General features: G+C 34.8%; 3 protein-coding genes across 15 annotated transcripts in view; 1 reads left to right on the top strand and 2 right to left on the bottom strand.

Moving 5' to 3' along the window:
• Positions 1–26,926, bottom strand: part of LOC142350892 (polyadenylate-binding protein 2-B-like) — a 442,128-nt gene that overhangs the window by 208,970 nt on the left and 206,232 nt on the right. The window lies entirely within an intron of this gene.
• LOC142350587 (uncharacterized) lies at positions 218–14,870 on the bottom strand. Its single transcript, XM_075402473.1, has 5 exons — positions 14,654–14,870; positions 4,040–5,404; positions 1,809–2,031; positions 944–1,295; positions 218–614 (listed from the first exon to the last, which is right to left on the bottom strand). The coding sequence occupies exons 2-5, from the start codon at positions 5,023–5,025 to the stop codon at positions 274–276; spliced, it is 1,902 nt and encodes a 633-aa protein (XP_075258588.1). The 5' UTR covers positions 5,026–5,404; positions 14,654–14,870; the 3' UTR covers positions 218–273.
• Positions 21,991–26,926, top strand: part of LOC142350889 (anoctamin-4-like) — a 152,180-nt gene continuing 147,244 nt past the window's right edge. For all 13 annotated transcript variants that reach the window (XM_075402881.1, XM_075402876.1, XM_075402882.1 and 10 more), the window contains exons 1-2: positions 21,991–22,094; positions 22,713–22,927. In XM_075402881.1, coding sequence (XP_075258996.1) covers positions 22,735–22,927 — 193 coding nt within the window. In that variant the 5' untranslated portion in view covers positions 21,991–22,094; positions 22,713–22,734. The remainder of the gene's footprint in view (positions 22,095–22,712; positions 22,928–26,926) is intronic.

Below are 26,926 nucleotides of genomic sequence, written 5' to 3'. Positions count from 1 at the left end.
TTTGGCAAATATGTGAAAACGAAGTGACAGTGTCTTTGAATTCTTCTGAACGTCGAATTTAATCCTGGAGCTGTTTCCCTTTCCCAATCAGAATGAGTTTTTTTCAAATGTTTTACAATTGGGTGATGAAATATATCAAGGTTATTGGTCAGCCATAATACTTGCTTGGCTATGTGAACCATTAACAGTACGAAATACGTAATATTTGTGTGCTCACTCTTGTTTGGAAAAATATTTTGGGAAAGGGAAAGAGACGAATAACATCGCAAAAAGTTAGATCTGTCTGAAGTTGGAGATGATATTTATATCGTCCATTTTTCGCTGAATTGCTAATTGGTAGGGAGTGTTGTTTGGCATGTAGTAAATATCATCGTTCATATGATACGATCTGCTCATAGGAATTGAATGTCGAGGTGGTGGTGGCGGTGGCGGTAAAATCTGATCGGGATCCCGGTTGCTGAATTTGTTTATCAGCCAGAATGCAAACAGTGAGGTGAAAAGTGAAGCGGCGAATATTGTGAAAACACACGCGTAGACCATGAATCCAATTGTGGCATCTTTTGGAGGAGGTTTGACCCCTGTTGGCTCCCAAGGTGGCTTTCCCGATTTCATTACTAAAACACTTGACCAAAATAGTCTGTTTTGTTGTTAGAGATCTCAAAAGTTTTCATGGCGACATAAATAGCATTTTTTAAAAAAGAATTGAGCAATCGAAAGGCTTTTGTTCGAAAATAGTGTTGATGATACCTAAGATTAGAGCAACCAATAATTATTTTACTGAGATTTTTATTGTTTTTCCTGATGTTTACTCTGGTTCAATCGTTGCATATGAAACGATTCCGTGCGAAGCCTTAAATACCATACTATTTTATTTTGAATCAAAGCAGATTAGTGTTTCACGACTGGAGTAGCAATAAAATGATTTCAATGCCATCATTTTTACCTGTCGTGATATTACTGTGAGTTTGAACTTTTGTCTGCGGAACATGCAACTGATCAGAAGTAACTGTTAGAACTTGACTCGGACCACTACATGAGAAGTCATCGCATGCTTGAATTGTAATACAATAATGATGTGGATCATTTTCTTGAATAATTCTGTCCATCGGAAAATGGTAATTTGCACTGATAATTCTGGTGCCTAATTTGATGATGTCTTGTTTGGAGATGTCGCAGATATCTGCCGTGACGTAATTGAGAGCGAAATAGCTGATGACGTAATCGCCGTTCCAGTTCCAAACGACTTCCAGTGGGTTTCCACTTTCTGTCCAGAGTTGATTTGGGGCTTCTATTACCTGGAAAAGATTTAATGGTTGCGGTTTTTCATACGAGTAGATTAGTTTTTTCCGACGGAAATTCTGTTCAGCAGTAATAAAGTTGTTAAATGAGCCTTTAATTTAGGGGAATCTTATTGAAAAACTGGTAAATTTAAACCGCATTTAGAGCACTGACGTCTGTGGCTATAAAGTATTTGGATGAAAATATGTAAGTTTTGTGGATTAATGCAGCTCTGTGAAGGTAGACCGCGTTTTTCAGGGAGGAATGAAGAACTTAAACTACCGCCTCCCTTTAAATATCTACACCAACAATGTTCCCTGCAGATTGTTCTCTATAATTGATATTTTACAGCGCTATAATGTTATGATATATATATATGTAACGGATAGTCCCAGCTCCTATTAGGCATTTCGGACCACTATTATCAGGGCAAAAAATATGGATTAATTTGTTCACACTTGGTAATGAAAACTAAATTTTGGTTGGCGTGAAAAAGGAACAGTTGCGATTAAAATGGAACCCAGGCTAACATGGGCAAAACTGAAAGAAGCCGAGGATAGTTTTTGATTTTGCTGTTTGACAGTGCACGATAGATTCTTGCCGAACATGGGGTGGGTGTAGGTGAGGGTTATTGTACTGAGAGTAGTAGTAGCGCTGAGTTGTTGCAGGAATTGAGTGTACTCTGCCGATTGTGAGTTGTGAAGAATCTTGGTTCCCTGTTTCCAAATCACTTGCAGGGGATCTATCGGGTTTCTGAAAAAATGAAGTCTTTTTTAGTGAGAAGTCTGTATTAGCTTGCAAGTAAACATAGTCTCTGTTTTGGTCTCAAGCTGTGAGCGAGGGAATTGGTAAGCGTCATGAATGGTATAGAACTCGAAACTTTTATACTATCATTGTTCACAACCCCTGTTGGAAAATGCTTTTTTTATTACATTTAGGCCAATACAATACTAAAATTTTTGTCTTAAAATTTGGGATTTATAGTTTTCAATCAGTGCATTGATATGAAACTTTGAATTCTGTATTTTTGAGAAAATTTAAGAAAACGGAATGAAAATTGTTTTGTTCGAAATTTTATAAAAATTCAAATTGCACTTTAAGCAAGACCAAAGAGCCGTAGCAAACTTTCTCTGTTTTAAAGTTGATAATTTTGAGACTATAATCCAAATTCTTCTATTTTTTTGAAACGCAGTGACCGATATTTACGATGGTTAAAAAACCAAATTAATCACAATGGGTTGAAAATCTTTTGGGTTTGAAATCAATGAGCAGTTGCTTTAATCTTAATAAAGTGATAGAAAGACAGTCAGCCTTAATAGTTTTCACTTTTGCATTTTTATCAGGCAATCAGTAGTACACTTAAGCACCATTCTAAAATTCAGCTGCTGTCCAACATCGTTTTAAATTAGATACAGTTTAACTAAAAAGTACCCTTGAACTAACTTTTTCAACTAAACCAAACCATTCAACTAAAATTGCCCCGAAAAATTTCAAGATATATAGAAATACGGAAACGCTGCAAGAATATACCGTTTTCAGTGGAATATTTCTGTACTAATCTCTGTAATTTATTTAAGCAACATCGTAAAATGGTTTTATTGAAAAAAATGCGTTTTTTTCGAGAATTGAAAATTTGAGACTTTTCAACGTTCGGTCTTTAAAAAAGGCAAGCTGACAAAAATTCCTAACCTCAAGGTGCATTTTAAACAATAAGAGGTGTACGTTTCTCCGAACAAATTATGCGATATAAAATTGATACGATTGATAATGCATCTTTGAGGGTGCGGGAAAATTGGGGTCGTTGGGCGCACCTGGAATGAGACTTACACGCATCCACATTATAGCTCACAATTGCGTACAATATGCAATTATACAAGAAATGTTTTACAGAGGAGTTTTTTGTTCAACTTTTTCCTTACGTACAGATATTCAAAACTTATCAATTTACATGCGCAAGTATTTTTTGGTTAGATACACTTAAAGTTACTAATTACTATAATAATTTTACAGAAAAATTTTGAAGTCTGAAGAAATCAGAAAACGCAATATTCGGAACGACGCTCTAGATGGTCGCACTTTTCAATGAAAAACCAAGTATGGCTTTATTTCTTACAAATCTATGGAAAGTGTAAGGGTTAAGATCTGAAAGGGATTAGTTTTGAATGCCAATCTGTCTACTTTTTGCAGGCTATTTAGTTTTCGCGCTGATGTTTGTTTTTGAATTGGAGATCAATCTTTTTTGAAGCTGCCATTGGCCGAGACTACTCGTGAGAAAGCGCAGCTGTCGATTCTCTTTGGCAGTTGGTTGCGTCAGATGTGTAGTTTGCTTGGATTTGTTGGAGATAAAAGTCAGCGCGGAGAGTATAGCAAACGAGTACAAAAGAGTTTTTGCAACTCAAGACAGTTCAGAGTTAGCTATCACTTTAATGGCTTCCCGTTTTCACCATTCAAAGCCTAAGAGTCCTTTGCTTTGAATTTTAAACTATTTTTATGCTCATTATGACCATATGTTACCCTTATCGTTCACAAAGCAGTCCGAGTCCGAATTCTACCAGAACTATATGCATAAGTTTGATCCACTGTCGGGGGCGTCGTAAACAAGAAATGCGGAAATCATTTTGTTCTAGTTTTAAGCTTAGAAGTGTGAAGAAAAGCGGTTAATCATGCATTTTAAATAGTTGTAATTCTCAATTTGGCACAGAAAGTTTGGTGCCCGTGAAGATCAAAATAAGGTCATTATTCCCTTGTTATAGGAACTCACCTCTTATCATGTAAGATTTTGCAATTAAAAGTAATTGGTTGTCCCTGGTTGGGGACGTAGGAACTGGGCCATAATGAAATAATCGAAGTATGTTCGACTATTGTTATCTTGTAGCTGAAGCAACACGATCCGTGAGCGTTTTTGCGGCAACACCTAACATCGTCGCTTTTATCAAATTTTACAGTGACAACTTCATATTGAGAATCTCTTGATGGCAATCCGGTCCATGATACGAAACCGTAGGGTTTTCCAGGAACTATTGGACAAACTAGAGTAGTCGAGTCGTTCTTGGGTATTAGCAAATGTTCGTTTGGCAAGTTCTTCTTCAAATACGGAGGGTATTCGACATCTAAGCGTAAATTTTCAGTTTTGACTCGTTTGTTTAGGTAGAAAACATTGCACTGCATTTCCATTTGGTCGTGAACTGATTCTAGCAAGTGGAAACAAATTTGTTTTTGAACTACATAACCATCGGAATCGTACGTTTGAAATAAAGAAGTGGAATTTTTGGTTCCCAAGGAATTATAACCGAACCTTGCGGCACTCCAAGTTAATTCAACTTGAGGTATACTGGCACCCGATTTGCAAATAATGCATACATTGGAATCGTTCACGAGTCGAGTCGTTTCTTTCACTTGGACCGTCACCCATTCCGGTGGGTTTAAAACGTGAATAGATGTTGATTTCTCAACAGTACCGGCGATGTTTGTTACCTTACAGGTATACGTCCCGGAATTCTCAGATGTTGGATTTTCAAGCCTCAAGCTGCTTTTGTTGCTCAGTGTGTTGTTTTTAGAGTCGAGCCATTCTATCGATTGAAGAGTTGTCGATCCAGGGTTCGAACTCGGGTCTACCTGGGTTTTACATAGTAGTTCAACGGGTTCGCCGGGGTAAACTGTCGTTGGTGACGTAACAAATAATATTTTTGGCAACTCTACGGTAAGGCAAATGAATAAAAAGGTACTATTACTGCAAACAGTTTCCATATTAGGCGTGTTTTTCAACTCGGTTACTAGCTAAAACCGTTTAATATGGTGGAAATGCTTTTAACCGAGTTGACGTAACGTAACTTGTTGGTTGAATTTTAAACTGGGCTAAATAACTGGGTTTAATTAGTAAAGGGATTATAACTCATAACTCAAAAGGACGCAATTGGGTTTGATGTTTTGAAGCTGGGCGCGTGTAAGTGAGACCTAGAAAGCGGGTCGATTTTCCTTTCTTTTGTTTTCCCATTTTCCGTTAATTTCGGGGTATATCTGTAATTGAGTCGGCTTCAAGCGAGGTAAGAAAAGGAAGAAAGTATCGGTTGTAACTAATTTTGTTTAGCTGTTGGGTCGCATTGAGGGCAAATTCAGGAAAGCTTGACTAGAATTGAGTTTATATGAAGTGAGAAGGGTTAAAGTGAGATTTACCCGATCTATAATTGGGACTATTGTTTTAACATTAGAGGGGTCGAGGTAAGGGTGTTAAAAGTCGATATTTTTTCAGAACTGTTTAATTATTTAAAAAGGATCTTTGTTTGCTCTTTCCATTTTATCTGACACCTTTATGCCTCTGTACCGCTGTGATTTGGGATCGATCCCCCCTCCCTCGCCCCTCTCCTCTCTCCTATCCACACTCTAGACCTCTGGTTCCTTGTTTTCCCCTGGCCTACCACTGATACTGTTGGAACAAGCACCCTCCCCAAATTTGGAACCGTATATACTTCATTTTGCGTCAAGTAAATTTCAGATTTGAACCCAGAACATAGCCAAACCCCTCCCCTACTTGTTCACCGCGGCGTGAACACGTATGCCTCTTATAGTTTTTCTCACGGATTGAAATCTTATCTCCTTTCTGTTTTGAGAAATTTAAGTGACAATAGTTGCTGATTTAGCTCAGCAAAGTACAGCCGAATACTGTCACAGGTAAATAAATTTATTACCCCCTCACTCTTTGCCCGCTGGGTGGAGAAGGGGGAGGAGCAATGGGTGGGGGGGGGGGGGGGCGACTGTCGTTTGTAAAAGCTGTTTGGATCCCGCGTTCAGATCTGTCTATATTGGGCGTCACGTCAAAGTAGCAATATCATTTTCCATTTTTACTGTCCTGTGATCTATTTTAATTAACCTAATGTTTAGCGAGCATAATCTGTTTTTTTGCTATTGTGAGAAAAAGATTAACATTGAACTTGACTAATTTTGACTAAAATTTTTCCGCTTATTCAGAAAAGCTTCGACCCAATACCGAAAAACAGAATTTTTTTATTATTGCTAGCACCCGTCGTCAATATTGGGATCTTTAACTATTGTTTTTCAGTTTTTAATATAATTTGGGGTTAAATAATTTTAACAGTAGATGCCTTGGTAAATGCATTCTTTAGTGGAAGGCAAATTGTAAACAGTTTCTAATTACCGACAAAGCTAGTGTTCTTTCATTCTTGTTTGCAACGCAATTTTTGTAACTCAATTCACGCTTGTTTGAAAATAAAGCAACCTGATCTGTTTTTATTATTCACAATGAATTCAATTTGAAGGACGAAATACCCCCTGTTTATTTTACAAAAGTGTTTTTGTGAATGGAAAATTGCCCAATAATGAGGAAAGGGAGTGAATAACACGTGAAATAAATAATTAATGTCAAAATGTAGCATTTAGAGTATTAGGTTAAATTTCAAGTTCTGTCAATAATTTTTCACGTGCCCATTCATTTTGAAGATATCTTGAATTTTTTGCTCTATGCGTTTTTTGCTTTGACGTCAAAATTTAGCAATTAACATATCAATTTTAAATTAATTGATTAGCTTTTTGAGAAATTTGACGGATAAAAATAGAATATTACATTAATCATTCCCTACGCAAAAATACACCCAGAAATGGAGAATTTTGGTCAGGCATATCGGTGTTGCTAATACGTGTGCTTTGAATTGGCTACTGAAAAGCGCGTTCGTTTTGGTTATTACTCTGGGCGCCTATAGTGTAAATCAGTGCTTTAAAATTTTTAATAGCATTTGAAGTTTTGAATGAAAGTTTCAAGAGCTGTATGTAATAATTTCATCTGACTAAGCCGATGTTACAAAAAGCCGCCAAATATACAATTCAACTGTGCTTGCATAGTAGTAAAAATTTCGGGTCTTTCCCATTATAGCCCCCCATGAAATTATACCCCCCCCCCATTATGGTATATTTACCATGATGGGGGGGGGTATAGATTATCTGACCACTAAGCTTGGGGGGGGGGGGGGGTATAATGGGAAAGACAAAATTTCAAGCTTTTTACAGGGTTAATTTTGTTCCAGATAGGGCAATTAGTTAAACAAACGGACCGCATGGCCATGAATTGAGTCTGTTTTGCGTCAAAGTTAATTTAACATGATTCCGTGGCACGGATGGAAAACGTCGCCATCATAAATTGGGTCAAAAATTGAAGCATCAAAAGGTTCGGAAATAAATTTAAGCATCAACATTTAATGGAGCTCTGAAATTGGCCCTGTTGCGACGTGTGGTTAATAATGTTTAAGTCAGTAATGATGCCTCCTTGATGGGCTTTTTTGCTGCAATTGAAAAAGTTGTCAATCATAATTGTACCTGAACAACTTGATTGCGACATTTAATCCTAGTTATACTGTATGTGCTATTTGAACTATATGTCAGTTCAAAACATGCCTATTTTTAAACATTTTCTTAGCTACTTTGCAGCTCTTCGTTTCGGTAGTTCTTATTTGTCCCTAGGAAGCTTTCGATCGATAGCTTCAACACTGTTTTTAACATTTTTTCAGTTCTTTTTTCAAACCCCCCTATTTGGTGATCACATTGGTTACTAATTAATGTTTTGTCGGGAATTTTTAGGCAGACTCACAATAATCTTGTTAACTAGACTAATTTTGTTTGTTGAAATTTAGTTTCTATATTAGTTAGTCTGTGAAGTTTTTATTGCATTCATAGCAAAATAGGTTATCGACCATAATTACCATGCTAAATTAGATTGCTTTGAAACTGCCAGGTGAGTTGGTATTTTAAAATACTGGAAACAAAATAAGCTGGTTTATGGCCAGCCAACTCAGAAGGAGAAACGAAGTGCAGCTTTAATGTGCAAAGTTTACCTAAGAGGTAAGTTTTGTCAATCGATACAGTTTCTCCAAGCTTACTTTCGTTTTCAGGAGATTTTGAATTAATTGAAGCTGTGAGGGTTTTCCTTGTTCAACGTGTGAAAGTAATTAGGGAATATTTATGCCACTCTGGCGTGTTTTCCGTCCAAATCGGAAATTTTTCAACGTATCCAAGAAAACTGAGCCTATTAAACCTCGGACATATACTTGTGTACGACATAATCATTCTCTATATTTCAGCATTTGCAAAAGGAGATTAATTCCTGCTATATTCCTGCTCGTGGCACTCTTGTTGGCATTTATGTTTGTAAGAAATCAAGTTGCTCAGCTTTTTATTTCTTAAAATGTTTGTTTTTCATTCACTGCAATTATGAAATAGAGTGTATTGGTAACACCGAAGGTCATTGTCCTGATAGGATAAATAGGGGTATTGACACCTGCAAAAACTCCACACCTCAGTAGTGATTTTCAATGTTTTTTTTGGAAGTTTTTGTTTTTCTGTTTGCGTTTGGATGGTTGAAGAATGTTTCAACTGATTTTTTCTAGTTTGCAGATTTTGTTGGAAGTAATTGTTGAAAGAATTGACATTCAGTTTGATTTGATAGAATTGATGGTTTTGAAGATATTAACAACCAATTTTTGCAACATTTTCGTACATAATTGTAATATAATTCGTTTGTGGTGCTAATTTAGTCTTTTTGCCATGGTAGTTGAGAATTTTCTTAAGAGCGGCAAGGTTATTCCTCAGTGCGGGGCGACGATTTCTTTCTATTCGCTGTCGTGTTTGTCCAATAAAAAGATAGATTTATGAACACTGTATTCTTTTGTTCTACTGATCTTTACGGTCTCAATTCTCTCTTGTGAGCATTAACTTCTGACAAAGACAATAAGCCGTAGTCAACAAACAACACAACAAATATATACATCCGTATTTACAGTGTTCTTATATGGCTTTAACAAATACATACTGTGGTAAAGATTTGATATCTCAATAAGAAACAAGATGTTAGATTAACACCAAGGAGTTAGATACATACCCAAGTTTGGGTTGTTTATTAGATACCCGGATTATCACAATAATTTTCCAAATTTTTATTTTCTCGGTTTTAGCGGTCAAAAATGTTATCCTTTGTGCGCCAATTGTTATTTCTTTGTTAGAAAAAACTTTTTTCAAAATTTGTTTTGTTAATTTTGGTTTTGTTGGCAAAAAACTAGCAAATTTTGCACTCAGGTATCCTTTGTTAGAATCTGCCGGTTTTCAGTACGTTAATTTGAAAAAAAACTTTCATTGCTCGTGAGTGAAGTTAGAAACATTTATTGTAACCATGTGTGTCTTTTCATTGCAAAATTTTCGCTTTACCGCTTTCTCCTATAACTTTTAGATTTTAGTCTCGAGTGACTTTTTTACGCTTGAATTTTTTATTCTTTTGAGTAATTTGAGTCGCGGGAATTCATAAGTTAAGTGCATTGCTAAATTAAATGCAATCGTGCGGAGTGGTTCATAGCCAATGTAGCGCAGTGGTTAATATCACTAACTCTCAGTCAAGAGGTCGAGGGTTAGAACCCCTCCCTAGTCAAGATTTTTGATCTTAAGTTTCTCTGGCCTATGCCACCTAAATTGTTTGCCTCGCCAGTCGTTTGAGAGCAATTTGTCCGACTTCAGTCGATTTATGTTTAATTTTGCATTATGTTGGGACAAGTGTATTATTAAAATGTACTCTTCTAACTCTTGTAAGCTTTTGCTTTTCCTTTGTGCTTTTGTTTTCAGAAAATTTTTCGCAAAGTTGATTAACTAATCTGATAATGAGTTTGTTGCGTTTGTAGCTGGTCTGAGAATTTTGTCAAATAGAAGTTTCACCGAATGACCGAGGAACGTCTTCGTCACTTATGTTACGATTGCGCCTTTTCCTCCGGGTTATTGGATTCAGAATAATGTGGCTTTGTTATGTTTAATGAATCATTTTTCTTTTTTCAATTGTAATTTTATGAAGTTATCAATTGTTCAAATTTGATCAACTATGCGGCTAAGAAAGTGGTGACACTCCAACTTGATGTGACGTTTAGTTTTTTTTATTTAGAAACAAATAAAAACATGAAAAGTTGCATATCAACTAGACCAAATTTTGATATAATTTTGATATTTGTCTGTGGATTTTCGTTTTTTTTGGTGATATTATCAAGCACTAATAGTGGTGTAGGATAATACCGAAGGAGTGTTGTCCCCCTTCAGACATTTTTGGTGACCAATATTTCTTTTAAGAAGTTATCAGCGGTATATTGGTAAATACCCTGAAGCGTAGATTATCTTTAATAATTAATCACTTTGTTGTCTGAGTTTTTTTTATTTTTCTGAGACTTCTGGGTTTCGATTTTTCAATTTTTGTTAGCAATATAGCCCACTGTCTTGTTTTTGAATAAAACAGTTGTCTTTGAGGTTTTTTACACCAAATTCGTCAGCACTTTCAGTATAACAGTATTGTTCGTAAATTGTTCTTGTTCTTGTTTTTTGAATAGAACAGTTGTCTTTGAGGTTTTTTACACCAAGGGGGGGGGGGGGTTCTTCAGCACTTTCAGTATTACAGTATTGTTCGTAAATTTTGGGTCTTGAATGCTAATATTTGCTTGAAGAATTGATTGTTATTGTTTTTCTTATGAGGAAAAGTAAGGATATATATACCAGCAAACTTTCGATATCTTAGTTTTCAAACATTTTTTGTTTTCCTGTTTACTTTAGGATGATCGAAGAATAGCAACCATTTTTTTCAACAATTCCGTCTTAAGTTCTGAATTATTGGGAATTGTTCAGTTTCTTTTTGGATTTGAGGGGTGTTATCGTTTGCGCGGTAATTGTTTATTTTCTGTTTCTGTCTTGCTTTTGGTGGAACAAAATTTGCAATATGTTGATTATTGTGTAATGTTAAGTGAATTGTTTCTCATTTTGTCATTGAGGAAGTGCTGACACTCGAACCTGATGTGATGTTTGTTTTAATTTTAGAACTAAAGGAAAAGATGAGAACCCGTGGAGCGTGTCTTCAAAATAAGCCAATTTCGCTAATTTATATAGAATTTTTCTTCGGATTAATTTATATTAGTGAAAGTTGATTATAAATGCTTCTTCAGCTGTTTCCGAGCATCTTTATGAAATAGTTTTAGATAATGTGGCGTAATTTGGGCTAATATCTGGTAAATATGTCGGAAAAAACAGAAGTAACAACTACAACTGAATAAGAACAGTGTTTTTGGCTGACTGAGCTATGGAGGTTTAAGCATTTGCAAATTTAGCCGTTATGCCTCCATTGATTTGAATTTATTTTCAGAACTTTGACTCGGAATTTTGATGCTTTCTTAATAGTCTGTCTAATTTAAATTTTGTTTTTTTTTCTCATCCCACTTAATTAAGGGAAGAACTATATGCTAACTGGGTTTTTTCGTGGTATCATTAGAAAGACTGTTAAGCGTAGAATTTCAATCAAAGTTTTTACCATTGTGTCATTTTCGGGGAGTTTTGGGGGTTCAAAATTTAATGAACAGCTGATGATTTTCACATTTTCTCGTCATATTGAAGTTTTTTCCTCAAACCTTTTTCCATTCTGCTAATATAAATTAAAATATGCTCAGTCACAATAATGCTTTTATTTTTTTTTACTTCGAGACAGGGTTGTCGAATTTTTTGATTTGATATTCTTGCAGAAGTTTGCCAAAAATCCCATTAATTCCCAAAAGCACAGCGATAGAACCTGCTCACACAACCAAAGAGAGGGCAGGTTGAACCTCTTCTATCCCAAAACTTTTGGAACAGCAGTTTTTGATGGCTAAGGAACTCAGTTTTATTCATTTTTGTTTATTTTAGATTTTCTGTTAATTTTAGGATTCATTAATTCTCTATGATAGCCGCGATGAGTTTTATTGATATCATCTTGGTTGTCTACATTTCAGAGGGTTTGAACTATTGGCCGTGTCTTTTTTTAAAAGAGTCACGTTTTTTTTTACTTTTTAATGTCAATTAGAAATCATGGCTAAGAGATTTTGTGCACGCTGGAACATTAAATGGAGAATCAAAGTGAGTAGTTCCAATGCGTAAATTATAAAAACTTTCTCTGAAAGTAAAGATGTTTTCGATTTTTAAGAGTTTTTTTTACGTGTGGTAGTTTAACTTTGCTTTTGTTATTTCCTCTTGATTTTCTAGTAAAGTTGTCATGATTTTTTAGTGGTGCTATTGCTAGAATTGATCAATGGGCCGCTATTGATTGTCATGACTTTAACACGAAATTTTTCCAACGTATTTTGCACTACCTATTTCTTGTTTTTTTAAAAAAAAATAAAGAAATGCCTCCTAATTTGCAGTTCCCCTTGAGATTTTACTAAAGGTAATTCTGTCTAGGAGAAGCTATTTAATTTTTTAAAGGTTATGGCCGATGTACTTTTGGCTGTGATGTTACGTGTACTCATACAAGTTTTTTGATTTGGCTCTATCTGTTGTTCTGTTTGCAGTCTGTTCTTTTATTATAATTGCTGACCGGCCTCGTTGGTTTTCTAGAGAGGCCTTAGTTCATGTATACATTGATTTCCGTGGATAATTAAAGGTTTATTTGACTTTAATTTTTGTTTTCACTAACAAATGAGTTTTTGAGTTTTACCCTTGTATTTCGTTGTTTTTTATCGACTTTTACCTTGTTCTCGGTAAGAATAGGTCTCATGTACTTCATAGCTAAAGAAAATTGAGTGTCGTCAGATGTTGTTATAAAAAAGCTTTTGAGTTTTTGACTTTTGTTGAAAATTCCTTTTATTTTCAAAATTGCCTATTTTGCTGGTTTTCAAATTCCTTGATGTTTTTTGTCAGTTTCTGACTTATTGCAATTAACAGACGATGTCTTCTGCTTTTTAACATTGATTTTGAAATAGTCAATGATTTTGGTATATGGTTACGCGTTCTTTCTACTTTGACGTCTCTAATTTTTGGGAGACATTTGATTTCTGCTTTTGTCCCTTCGTGATTTTCGATGCGTTTTGGTGTTTTCGTTGCTCTTTTCTGAAATTGGTTAATGTTTTCTCGGGCTGCGTTTTGTGTAGTTTATCATAATGTGGTGATTGCTCTTTGATAATTTTAACATTGCTAGTTTTTGAAGAAAAATGCCTTTTTAGGTTTTCTGCTTTCTTTTTCCTGTTTGCAGTGTCTTTTCGTTAGTCGACAGGTTGCTATTACCGTAAAACTTTTTAAGTCTCTAGTCAATTCTTGTGTTTTGGGATGAATTGGATCGAATTTGAATTCAGATTTAATTTTTTGCCGTTTGGCAAAACTTTGTGCTGGTGAAGTTATTAAGCGTGATTGAACCAAATGTGTTGTCTTTTTCAAATTTTTCCATGTTATTGTAACAGAAGAATAACCTCTTTGGTATAATCTTGTCTATTTTTGAAAATCCATCAAATACTTGATTACTCTCCATTATATTGAAAGGTTCCTATCTCTACTTCATTCGCAAACAATTATTTAGCCAAGAGTGTGACTGAGCGGGGTCGGAACAGTATGTGAGAACGCTTTTAATCGCTTCTCCTTGTTTTAATATATACTCCAATTATGTTTCATTTTTGTTTCTAAGTTTTCTTCGAAGTAAGTTACGGGCAAAAGTATAATAACGATCAAGCAAGAGTTATCTTCATTCTTTTTTAACGCTGAGAAATATTGATTTTGATTGATTTCGTCGGTGTTGTAAGGACAAATTAAGGCTTCAAACAGGTTTCAATATTCATGATTCGATTTTCTGTAATTATTAGCTCTCAATAATTTTCCGTACTGCCGAATATCGTCAGTTTTTTTCGTCTGACCGGTTAAATTTTTATCCTCAAAAACGGATTAATCGTTTAACCTTCCTCTTAGAACCATACTAGTTTCTAATTGTGTGATTCATGAAAACTGTTGAGGAGACATAAATTCATTGTGTGAAGGGTGGTTATTCAGAGGTAGACCCCCCTTTACCTACCCCCTCTTACACCCTCCTTTACCTACCCCCTCTTACACCCTCCTACGCCTCATTCGCCACGTACTCTCGACCTCTCCACTCCGCTTATCTCCCTGGTTAATAAACCCTCGCTCACTCCACCAAAATTTTGCCCGACGTACGTTTGTCGGCTATGTTTGCAAATTGGTTTTGGTCACAGGTTGCTTTAATATTTTTCAGGGTTTCTGTAATAGAAATTCATTGAATTTCTCGGAGTGTGATTGAAATTTTGATGAAAAAATAAATCTGACTTATAAGGTAGTTTTGTTGATTTCAAATTAGCGCCTCAGTGTTCTCCATGAAACTTTTCTGTTAATAATCTGTGGATTGCTTTTAGAATAGTGTCCTGTTGATTTTTGAGCTTTTTATAATTGTAAAATAAATGTCGGCCAAAAGCCTCTGTTCTGTCCAATCTCCATCCGTAATAAGGTCAATGTAATTATCGTTGTGATTTTCTTAACGCAACCTAATTGATATTATTAGCTGAATTATAGATCAATTCAGATATATAGCTGGTATGAATGTTAATATTACCAAAAAATTTCAGAGGTAAGCGTATAGGAGTTTCACTGATCATTGTAACAGAATATCCAGGAGAAGCTTTCAAATCAGATTTAAAATACGTGTTAAAATACGTTATACAATGTAATTAGAAATGTGTAAAAGCTATGAAAATTCTTTCATAATTGCAAAAGGTATTTTCAATAGGATATGACAACTGATTATGTAGCTCAGTATTTGGGGGTACCTTCAAATTCATTCAGGGGCTAACCCGCTGAACAAACGTCCCTTCAAAGCCTTGAGAGCTGAACGAAGTGTCACAATAAAACACTTATATTTCCTCTGTTCTTGTAGGTGGTATCAATTGGACGATTTTTCTAAATTCATGGTCGGCCGAAAATAAAAGTTTAGGTTTTTATATTTGTGAATGATGAAAAAAACTGAAATTTGACAAGAACTTAAAGTAAGATTCAAATTTTTATAAGATTTGATCTTCAGCAGAAACATAGTTATATTTTTCTACTGAGATGTATAAAGAGTTTTTCAAAAGTTTAATTTTTTACTGTTAATTTTTTATTCCTTTTTTAACCTATTCTGCTGGGCACCAATTTTTGTGTTCATTACTCACTGCCGGGACTAAAGTCTTCATATTGCCCCGAATCGTTCACGTACTTATAAATTGCTTTGATTTGCAACTATATGCTAAGTATGCTTAGTGAAAGGTGACATATTTGTTCTTCAAATTGATAGCAGTCCTCCATAAAATAAAGTGAATTAAAATACATCTGTTATAAGGACTCTGAGCCTCTTATCTTCTCTGTGGGAAAGGAAAGTTTGTTTTCTCGATACATTTGATCCCAGATTATTTACAACTGAGAAACAAATGATCACAGCTTTCTTGGATTTAGCACAAAAGCTGTCTACAAGGTTGTACTCAAATTTATGTTCCCATTGAACTGTGTTCACAAATACGATAGCTGAAATTGCTAATTTTTAGGACTTCACACGTCGGGTTAATATTTTATTCACCCTGACAATCTAAGTGATTGTTTGATGCTGCTAATTGATAATATTGAATACTTTCATATATTATTGACCACTTAAATGTTACGCAAATTGAACTTGGTCCATTTCTTAATCTTACGGTGTTAAAATTCTCAAAATTGTGGGCATTCAAGTCCAAAATAATTCTTGGAAAAGGTTAAACTGGAACGTTCTATGGTGTAATTTTGTGGCACAAGTTCTGGCCTTAAATCATGTAGTTGACAATTATGAAAAAGTTTGTATGATGAGAGCAGAGGTTAGGCACTTCATTGCCCGATAAGACAATTCTGACAAGTCATTTCATGCTCTAAAAACGTTGTAGCTTCAGTTCAAAATTGATAAGTTACAGGTCTTTCTCCTTTTTGTGAGCAGATTTGATTTTTTTTCGTATCAATATTTTCCTGATTAATTTTTCATGTTTGTTTCCGTATCTATCTAATCTCATTCACAATTTTAGATTTCAGCTATTTTTAAGATATTAAAGATTAACTCCTTGTTTATCGTGTTTGTTTTTGAACAAGATCTTTTATGTTGTTGATGAGCAATGAAAACTGACGTTTTTTAGCGGGAGCAGCATGAATGAATTTGAGTGCAGCTCTTAGTAGCGACGTGATGGCGTTTTATTCCTCAATAGAATATTCTCTCCGACTATGCTGGACTTTGAACGGCCAATACTAGTTGAGAAGTAAAGTAGTTAAAATTACGGTTAGAATTGCGTTCAAGTCATTTTCTCTAAATGTAATATATGTGAGGCCAAATCTGCTTCGCCAATTTTTAAGGTTTTTGAAAGCACAAAGATTTTGGAGGTAGTAGATTCTGTGTAACCATATTGTTTTGAAATTAAAGTTTTTGCGACTTCAACTCCTTTGTGAACAAACTGGTTTGTTACTAGCTTCAACAAAAAGTGATCAGATTACTATGAAGGTAGCCCATGACACGCAGAACTAATTTTTATCAATGCCTCTTTGAAAATTTTCTTCTTTTTTTCATCATTGAAATTGATCGTTAAAGATAAAATTGAACACCGTATATTTAACACTGGAAATGATAGTTCGTCACGAATTATCGTTTATCTCTTCGATATCTCAAAACACAACCGGAAATTGGCCAAAATATTTCAATAGTTGCAAAAGTTTTTTATTATTGATATCAACAATATGGCTTGGTAATACGCGTTTGCACGTAATGTTACGACCCCGATCATCCACATTTTTGACTCAATTGTCTACCAAATCGGGAGATAAAAAACTGTTGATAAAAAAGAATTGGTTCATAAATTTAGAAAATTGTTAAAAACTCAAACTGAACAAATTGAATAATGCCGCAATAGAGGGCCGATTGAATCTGCAATTACGAAGCTACGAGACGAGATAAGCAAAAAAGTCAAATAGCAACAAGAAACATTAATTACGACCAAAACTCAAGGTCTATGTTTTTTAAAATACACTCGATAACAAAGTCAAGATAGTATCAGATAAAATCTATACTGGGCAAATTAACCTGTACTTCAATAGAAAGGATATGGGACCTGCCCTAATGAAACTGGGTAACACTTTGAAAAATTTGTTTTAATGGCTGGAAAACAAAAAACCATTAGCTATCAACTGTACTCATTGAATAGAAAAATTTTTACCTCCATGGGAAGCCATCGAGACTTCCTGTTGTTGTCGTTATCCAGAATGTCATACGACTACAAAGAGAGCAATAAATACAGGCGAAAATGACAAAATTAAATGTTGCGAGAAAACGGTGTCAAGGCGTTAAAACAGTAATTTTGGCTGAAAACTATTTTTTCAACGCCATTAATGTAATACGTAAACTGTCTGTCTTTAATGTGTCATGACAAGAAAGCAAAAAAGAATTTTAAGAAAGTTTTTAGTATCAGAGACAAAAAACAACCAGTTAAAAGGTAAAACCACGAGATTAAATTCTAATTTAGTTTGAATTTTCTAGAAATTCTTATTCACTGCGAAAAAGATGTGACCTCTCCTTGCTGAGATTGTGCTACAAGTTGGAAAGAGGATTTAAAAATGGCAATCTCAAAAATCAATCGAGTCACAACAACCATAAGTTTTCACCTAAAAAAATGCTAGATTTAGAAAAATCATATATATTTACTGATATAAAAAATACTGATAAAAATGTAAACTGATAAAAATTTCAGTTCCTGTGCACTCATCGGAAGCAGAAGTAAGAATGTCGTGATTTGGAGTTTGAGAAGATTGTGTCAGAAGTTTTTTGGTCTGTACTTCGGCAATTTTTAATAAAATAGGCTGAAGAAGTATATTTGACGCCATTTTTTGTTAAAAGGCTGAATTTTGAAAAAATTAGCCAAAAATTTGGATCAAACATATCCGCAGTGCTCCTCTTTCTTTAAGGGTCAAAGAATAAACACTACTGGTCACAATTTTTATATGTTTTTAGAAGAATTGATGAAAAATTGATCAAGAATATGGAAAATGTGAACAAATACGTTGGAAATCAGCCAAACTTTCACAAAACTTCCAACCTCAATAATTGCGTGGCGAAACAAAAAAACCGGTTGAGCATATAGTTCCTCCCGCAGTAAAGTGTATAGGAACAATTAAGTAAGTTTTTAATCATATTTGACATGCCTCACTCGAAAACAAGAATTCTTAGATTTAAGTATTGGAATGAAGCTAATTGAAGCCGCTTCAGTTCAGTGTATCTTCATCAGCATCAGAAGGTTTTGCAGGCTTATTTCCTGCTGGAAACGTACTGAGTTTTTGGCCATAATACATCAAATAAACCATTGTTAGAAAAGTTACTGCTGTTGTTCTCTCCATGTTTCAATGAAAGATGTCTTCGAATGACTATCTTCGAATGAAAATAATGGCGTATGATTATCATAATTACTTTTAACTTAGCATTTATCATAGGTTCTGCTTTGCATTTTCAAGCTTTCAAAAAGCTTAAGTTATCTTTTTTGCATTATCATCGCATTGTCGTCAGAACTTACTTTCGTCGACTTCTTAATTACTCTCTTAATTTTATATAAGGGTTCGCAGTGGCGCAAAAGTGATCGATTACTGAAAAGTAATGATTAATTACTAATTTCAGAATTTAACTTAGCAGATCAAGCAGTGACATCAAGTTTGTTGGCATGCTTTTGATTTTTGCACTTTGCTGGTCTCGTAGTTCATCAGTTCTATACATCTTCATACACATTTGATTCATGGCGGAAATTGCTTTGCCTCCAAATTTGTTCACAAAGTCTTGTCAGTCTTTTGTTTGAGAAAGTTGAGGTGTACTTTCTACCATTTCTTATACAAGAAGTGTGTACGTGCTCAACTTTGCTTTTGAATCGATATTGGAGTTAGTTTGCCTTATACGTATTTTTGAGCAATGGAATTTCTTACCTGTTAAATTTAATTTAATTTGGCTTACTGATCAAATCAATTCTTGTCCAAATTTCGTTCCATTTGAGTTGAAGAACGAAAAGGCTTCATTCTCTAGCTAATGAGTAAGTTAATACATCTTAAAAGAAAGTACAAACCTGTGTTATTGTACTAATAATCGCCATTCGTCGTACTATGTCTTATTATTTTTGTAGCTATGTTTTTCCAGTAAAGGTTACCATAATATATCTGCGATAAGTACTTCCTATTTTTGTTACCTTCCTATCTGCGATAAGTACTTCCTATATCCTGCTTGAGCTAAATAGCTCAAGCTATTTAGCTAAAGTTCAACTTTTTGGGAGTTATTTTGTGTCAACATGCTTTGTTTACAATTTTCTTTGTGTATTGCAGTCATGAATTTTGCATGTTAAAATTTAGAAGAAGAACAACAATTTATTCATACATACAGATCCGAGGTTAAGCGGCAGACAAGTACATACTTGCATTCAAATGTGTGAAATGTTAACAAAAAGTAATTCAATTCCAAATCAACTGACCCAAACAAACACAAGTTAATCTCCTTGTCCGATTCTGTTGTCCTTTCAGCTCGACCCCAACTTGTAAAAAAAGGTTGTCTTCGGAAAGATTCTAACTAAAACCTATTAACAAGCTTTGTATAAATTAAGGTAGAAAAGTTGCTTATTCTGGGACTTTTTGGCAGCTGATTCCGTACAAAACCGCCTTTTTTAAAAAAAAACTATCTTTGTCGTTGGCATGTATTAGCCTTCCCATGTAGTGCTAGTTCACCTGTTCTTTGTTTTTTTTTAAATATGAGATTTTCAAATTTAAGCGTTTTGAAAGCTGACGGGCGATTCTGCATAAATTTATAAAAAATACTTTCATGAAATTTGTTTCAATTCTCAATCTTACTGATAGGATGTTATGTCTCAGCTTTAGATGACTTATGGATGCATTTTTTTGGTTTGGCAGTAAACTCTCAAGCCCCAATTTAACTGCTTCTGGAAAGTTCCGATAAAATTTTCACTAATATTTGTAAGAAGCACAGCTGAGTAATTGGTGAGACCTTACAAGACTCTCTAGAAGCATGAGTATTGCGACAAAAAGTACTTTTTGAAATAATGTTCAGAGATTCAATTGCAATAGCCATTTTTCTTTCAGTATGTTTTTAATAGCCGTACAGCGATAGCTTGGGCTATTATTGGCCTTCTCTTGGTTTTTTTTATTTCGTCATCGCGATTTTTGTTACGACCATATGACGTCACAACCACTTCAAACCTGCCTTTTGTTCATTCGTTCATGCAATTTCATTTGAAGTGCGTGTGTGACGTCATTTTTTGCTCTTATTAGAGCGAGTTTTTGTTCATTCGCGTGATTAAATTTTTGGTCACACTTGACTTACCTCACTCTCAAAAATGACTTCCTCAATTTGAAATTGACTTTCATTTATTTTATTTCAAAGAGATAAGCTCAAATGGGCGTGTGTCACTCTAAATGAAGTTTATTAGAGAGCAGCTAATAGAGGCAGCAAAAACTTATACAGATTTTTAATCAAAATATAACATATCAGCCTTCAATGAAAAGACGAATTTTTTTGGTTTCTCTTTTTTACTGTTTTTTTTTGAGACTGCAGATCTACGAAGCTATTGCGGCTATTTCCTGGCAATGTGCCAGCTATGTTTAACTTCTTTGTGAAAGTTCAGAATAGGATATAATTTCACTCCTAAGTATTATATTTCAAATGATTCGTTCTCAAGGAGGCCATCTAAATTAATTTCACTGGAATTTTTGCAATGAATTTTTCTCTCAGGTTTTGTTTGCAAAAAATCATAACTTGAGTTTTCTGGAGGTTCAGAGGTAATCTGTTTGCACTGAAATACTTTTGCAGTGACAAAAAACCACTTCGAAGATTTGATCGGGCTATCTGTAGGGTATAATCAGCATACTGAATGAAACTACAACCATGTGGAACGCTTCCCTTAATATCGTTAACGTATAAAATGAACAGAATGGCTCCTTGAGGCACTCTTTGAGGTCCAGTCCGAGAATACATTTCTTTCACTCTTTGTAAGCGATCAGTTAGAAAAGACAAAATCGCAGTTCAGGAAATGCCACTTTGTTTTCATTTCAGCATGCGAAAGTAAATTAAATGCTTTAGAGATCAAAGACAACGTTATAATGGACGTATTCTCACTTATTAGTTTACGAAGGGTGTCTGTTATATAATAGGGCATCTGTTGTAAAAAAAGCCTTTTTCTCAAAATTCATTTCTGAAAATATAATAGTTTAACTGCTGGGGTAAAAGTTTTTCGAAATTTTTTGCTAGGGTTGGCATTATTGAAATTGGCCTGTAGTTTGTCGGCCCAGAAATGTATGTTTTTTTAAATGCCCAGGGGGGTATTTTTGATGGGCCCGATGACTTCTTGGATTAAGCGATTTTATTGCATCTAAACATTCGGGGATTAAATTATTACGTCTAAGCATGTGTCCCAAGTGACGATTCTATGTGTTCATGATTTGTCCTGATGAGAATTTTCCAATTTACAAGGATCGTTTAAGGAGACGCCTAATTTAATTAGAATCACTGATTTAATTAGAATCACTGAAAACTTTCCAATTCTGTACTTAAGAATAGTTTCGGAGAAAAACCTAATTTTAGGTAAGAAAGAAACCCCCAAGAAAACTACGCCCATGCAGACAAACACCTACGGAAATGAACTCCCACTTAACGTTTGAAAAGCTGCGCATTTGGCCATGTCCGTAGTGGCCCGTGGGACTTGATATGAAACATCCCAACAAATTGTCAGGATCGAAATTCAATATTAATGTGGGGGTTTATTACCGAGATCCCCCTGAGAAGAATTGAGAAAAATCGGTTTCGTTCAGATCCCATAACCTTAAGTGCCGTATTATAAATTTTACTTCATTACGCCTGCCTTTTTCTTTCAGATTAGGTTATGCTAAAAATTGGTTTCTGACATGGTACTATATTGATGATGTCAGAGTAACTTAACCCGTGGTGACGTCACTGACTCAACTTCATCCACTTTTTGGTGAGTTTTGATATAAAGTGTTGCAACTTCAGTAGACAAAGTGGTCGTTAACATGTAAAACAAAATATTTTGAAAGAAGTGAATAAAATGTTCTGAGAAATAAGGTCTTGCGGCACAATATAGGTGTTGCCTCTGATCTGAAAGATGTAACCATTAAAGATGTAACAAATGGTTGGCAATGATTCCCTTTAATGTGCTGTCGCATTTCAACTATGAAGCTTCGCAAATTACCACCAACAATGGTGTAGTGTAGGGACCTTTTTCAAGGAGGGAAGCCTTTACCAACGATGGAAGTAGAAGCTATTTTCTGGTGGCATATAAATTGTTTTCCGATTTAACATTAAGGCCAAAAGAAAACATCAAGCATCTATAATTGGATTCGGGTAGATTTTCGTGTTTCCCGAGAGTTCAATAAAAGATAATTCCATTAAAATATATAACTGAAAGAGCTTGTCGATTAGAAAAATCACTAAAGTCATTTTTTGTGACTCTGTTGGACACCTTGAGTGGTTTTAGAGTTACACTTTTATGCGTGAACCTATTTTGTTACCTTAATTTTAAATTAGTGAAGGCTTAGTTTTGGTGTTTTGATGTATCTTTCCATCTGTTTCTGTGTAGTTTTGCCCATTTGTACTGACCAATGGCCAACATCGGCTGGAACGTGCCTGGTCGTCAACTGACAGAGGATGCTGGAGGCGAGAATCCCTCCTATGTCATGAGCTACGATGGCAATGCTCCCCTTCCTCCTATCCCCGTTGCTCCTGTGGCTACACAACCTGACCCTGTCAGAAATGGGGATCCCAATCTACCCTACCCAAACGGAACTTTTGCAGGTAACGAACTAAAACTTAGTTTTTGCAATAAACCTTTTTGCTGGTAAAACTACGCAAAATGTTGACCTTAGTTACTTAATTGGCCTGAAAAAGACTATCTTCTGCCCGATTAACAAGTTTTTAGTAATAGCCGCAAAGAGATAGCTGGCGCTATCATTGTCCTTTCTTGTTTTTTATACAATTCGAATAATTTGAACTATTCGAGCGCTCTCTTTTGTGCTACTCAAATAGGTTATGGTTTTTAATTGCTCTCAAACAAAGCAATTTTATTAGTCCTGCTGGTCTTTTAATGCGATTTTTCGTACTATCAACTTTTTCTTCTGATCGTTTTTGTCGTTCATCAGTTGACTTTCCTCATGAACGGGATAAACAGGTAACACCCAGAGGGCATTATGTCGCTCTTAGAGCTTTAGTCTCACGAGTCTCTAAGTATGTGATTCAAGGAAACTGTTGAAAGACATTAATCCATTGTGTGAAGTGCGGTTCTGAACAGATTGACCCCTTCCCCACCGATTCGGTTACCCCCTGAAATTCGGATTTTTGAGATCTTTTGCCAATGGCTTTGTTTTTTTAATAGCCGCCCTCATCTTCTCAGCCGGCTATTATAGCGCTCCTATTTTTTTTTACTTCGTCGAATAAAAAAATGTTTCGCTTTACCTCATTTTGCCGCCTTTTCAACATTTTGCGTGAAATCTTTTTGACTTCTCTAGGCTAGTTTCTCTCTTCTCTCATTCTGCTAAAAGTGATTTTGAACATCAGTTGCTCAGCAAAGCAATTCAAAATGAACAGAGTTAGTACAAAAATGGATGTCAGAAATAAAAACGGGATAAACCCATAAAGCCCAATTTTGGATGCCCGCTATTTGAACGTCGTTCCTATAAGTCTTAGTTAACATCTCTAATGCTTATTGGTTACGATAGCAGCCCCTGTAGCCTCTCTTTAAGAAACAGAAGTATGTTCAACTACGAAATGCCATCAAAATAAATCGGACTTAAAAAATGTTTTTGTACAAAAATCTTCATGCTTATTGGAATCAACGGCGGCTATTTTCCGGCAATCTGCCGGCTATGTTTTTGCATTTATCGTTAACTTAATTTTAGTATAATGATCCTAGACAAGTTCTATTTCGATTTGAATAGGATTTATTGATGCAAAGCAGTCTTTTTTTAAAAAAAAAATTCTGTTATTTTTGTCCTTTTCTTAGGTTTTTCTCAGTTATCGCAAAGCGTTGGAAGGCTAATTGTTGATCTTATGGTTAATTTTTTTTCAATTCAATGAATATAAATAATTTTGAGGGGCTGTTCTTTTTGAAGATCTTTGAACATTTTCATGATTTTTGAATTCAAAGTAATTATTGAAGTAATTAGTTTATTCACGAGTGGTTTTTGGCTCAAAATTTTCCACTAGAGTTTATTGAGAAAACGGGGTTTCAACAAAAATCCGCTTTCTGGTCCATGGATTATGGTCTTCGTTGACGTGCGGGTTTTTGTTAACGTGCGGCACTTAGGCTTTGATTTTTATTGTTCAAGTTCGCGCTTTTTTGATTTTTTTTTACTTCAGCCAATCCTAATCATTTGTAGGCCTAAATTTTTTTGAGTCAATGAAATTTTGATTTCTAGATCAGGACTTGTCCGGCTATGTTTTTATTTTATCAGGATTTTTGTTACTACCATTTTTGTTATCAAGATTTTTGTTAGCCGGCGTCAGCCTTTCAAATGCTATTACTTAGGCTCTCTCTTTTTTTAACGACTCGAAGAAGAGGAGTTATAGCGATCTTTTGTTTTTCTTACTGGAAGATGCGTTAGGGTTTTTCTGGTTTTGATTCCGAGAGATGTCTTTTTAAGACTCGAAGAGGCGTTATGGTTTGGTTTTTTGAAAAGTGATCGACCAAAAAACCGAAAGTCAAGGGAGTGAATAAAGTTTAAAAAATTTCATACCTTCTTTTAAAACAGAGCGAGAAATGTTGGTTTAATTTATTTTTCGATACACGAGTGGTTTTCTATATTCACGTGCCGCTTTTAAAAGGCAGTTTTTTGTATGATATTGTTTAAGTTGTTTATGAAGCTATTGTTTTAGTGGTTTTTTTGTTAACTTAGTTGTAGCATATTATTCTTAGGCAGTGTTTATCGCGAATTGATTAAATTTTTCATATAGGAAATAATTTTATATTTTTGACAAAAATATAATCGAGAAACATTTTACATCAATTTATTTCTCAGCTTTTATCAAAATTTGAGACTTTTGTCTGCTTATTAATGCCTGCATAATAATTTGTGCGTGCATTGTATGTAAAAGTAATTTAGTATTCCACGTTTTTAAATGTTAATTTAATATTGGCCTTCACACACCTAGTGACAGCTATAAATGTAATAAGTATTGCTAAGTTTTGTACTGGCTCCTATTAACGAAAAGGTTAGTATAGTTTATAAGAGATAACACAGTAGCATCAACAAGAGGTTATGTGTAATCGCTACTGATGTATAGCTTCACCTGTTGAAAACTAACAGTCCGCAAAAGCGATAATTGAAGTTATTGTTCATCTTGTGTTTTTTTAAAAAAATATACTCTCCATTCTTTTTGTTTCGACCCACAAGATCAAACCACAGGAAGTGAAAATGCAATTTTTCGCTCACAGCAGCCATATTTCCGAATTGTGGTACGAGTTTGTCGAACAAACGCTTGATCAGTCCTTTCATCCTGCAATACTAACAAGGAGGCTCGGTAATGTGCGTACGCACATAATGTTCCGACCCCGCTCATCCACATCCTTGACTTAATTGGCTACCAAATGATGAGGACATAGAAAACTTTCAAAAACATACACATCGTTCAATAAACAACCAATGGAACACAATAATGGCACACTAGAGGGCCGATGAAATTTGTTGATAATGGGGCTACTAGAAACGACAATACTAAAAATCAATCAGCAAACATTATTTACGACCAAAACTCGATGTCTATAATAAAAAAAAATCATAACAAAATCAAACTCGCATCAGATAAAACCTAAACAAAACAATTAATCCTATACTCCATTAGAAAAGATATGGGACTTGTCCTCAATGCGACTGGTCAACAGGTCGACAAAAAGAGCAAATAGGTGCGAAGTTCGAAAACACTTCCATTTTTGAGAACAATTAATTTCACAGTTATTAATGTCATTAAATATCTACTGAAATCACTAATATGTTCATTTATATCTACATAGGAAGCATTTGAGACACGTCGTTATCTATTGTTCAATTGCACAAAATTTCAAAGGCAATGGGACCTACGATTATTATTATAATTTAAAAAGAAAACAAAAATCCTTTAAAAAGGACAATTATATAAAAATCTAACATTTTATGAAATCTCGTAACAGTAGTAACAAAGCCAAGAAACAAATATTTGAAGCTAAATTCGTTATAATATTAAATTGTAGCTCATTGGAAACTGTTTGTGACCTGTGTGTGCAAAGACTGAGCTACAAATCGACCGAAATCTATTTAAAAAAAAGACGAAGCTCAAAAACACGTTTCTGAAAACAAATATTCTCAAAAGTCTTAACAGATATAGGTCTTCAACAAGAAGGGATGGATTAAGTTTCAACACCCCAGGAAGCCAATTGGGCCTGTTTATAATGAGACTAAGTCACGACCCCACAAAATAACAACAAATACATAAAGAAGCCAAAACTTCAAACAATTTTACGACATCGCACTGTTCAAGGCACTATAGTTATAAGATGTTACCTGCAAGAACAGTAAATCATCACTTTTCCCCCTCATCGTAACATCAACGAATCTTGCTTATAAAAGGACTACTTAGACAAGATAACAAATAGGATCCCAAAAATTGAACAGTATAAAATCTCCAAAATTTTTATGAAACTAAATGGTCGAAGCAATCAGTCACAAAGTGTAAACAAGCGCAAAAAAAACGTTTGAATGAACAAAAGTAATTGAGACTTCTAATGAGTGAGATTGAGTTACATGGTGACAAAAATGAAAGTAA

Source organism: Convolutriloba macropyga, chromosome 12, assembly GCF_964194025.1.
Source record: "Convolutriloba macropyga chromosome 12, txConMacr16.3, whole genome shotgun sequence".
NCBI lineage: Eukaryota > Metazoa > Xenacoelomorpha > Acoela > Convolutidae > Convolutriloba > Convolutriloba macropyga.
The sequence above is the reverse complement of the archived record's forward strand: the minus strand, read 5'-3'. Positions and strand labels throughout refer to the sequence as shown.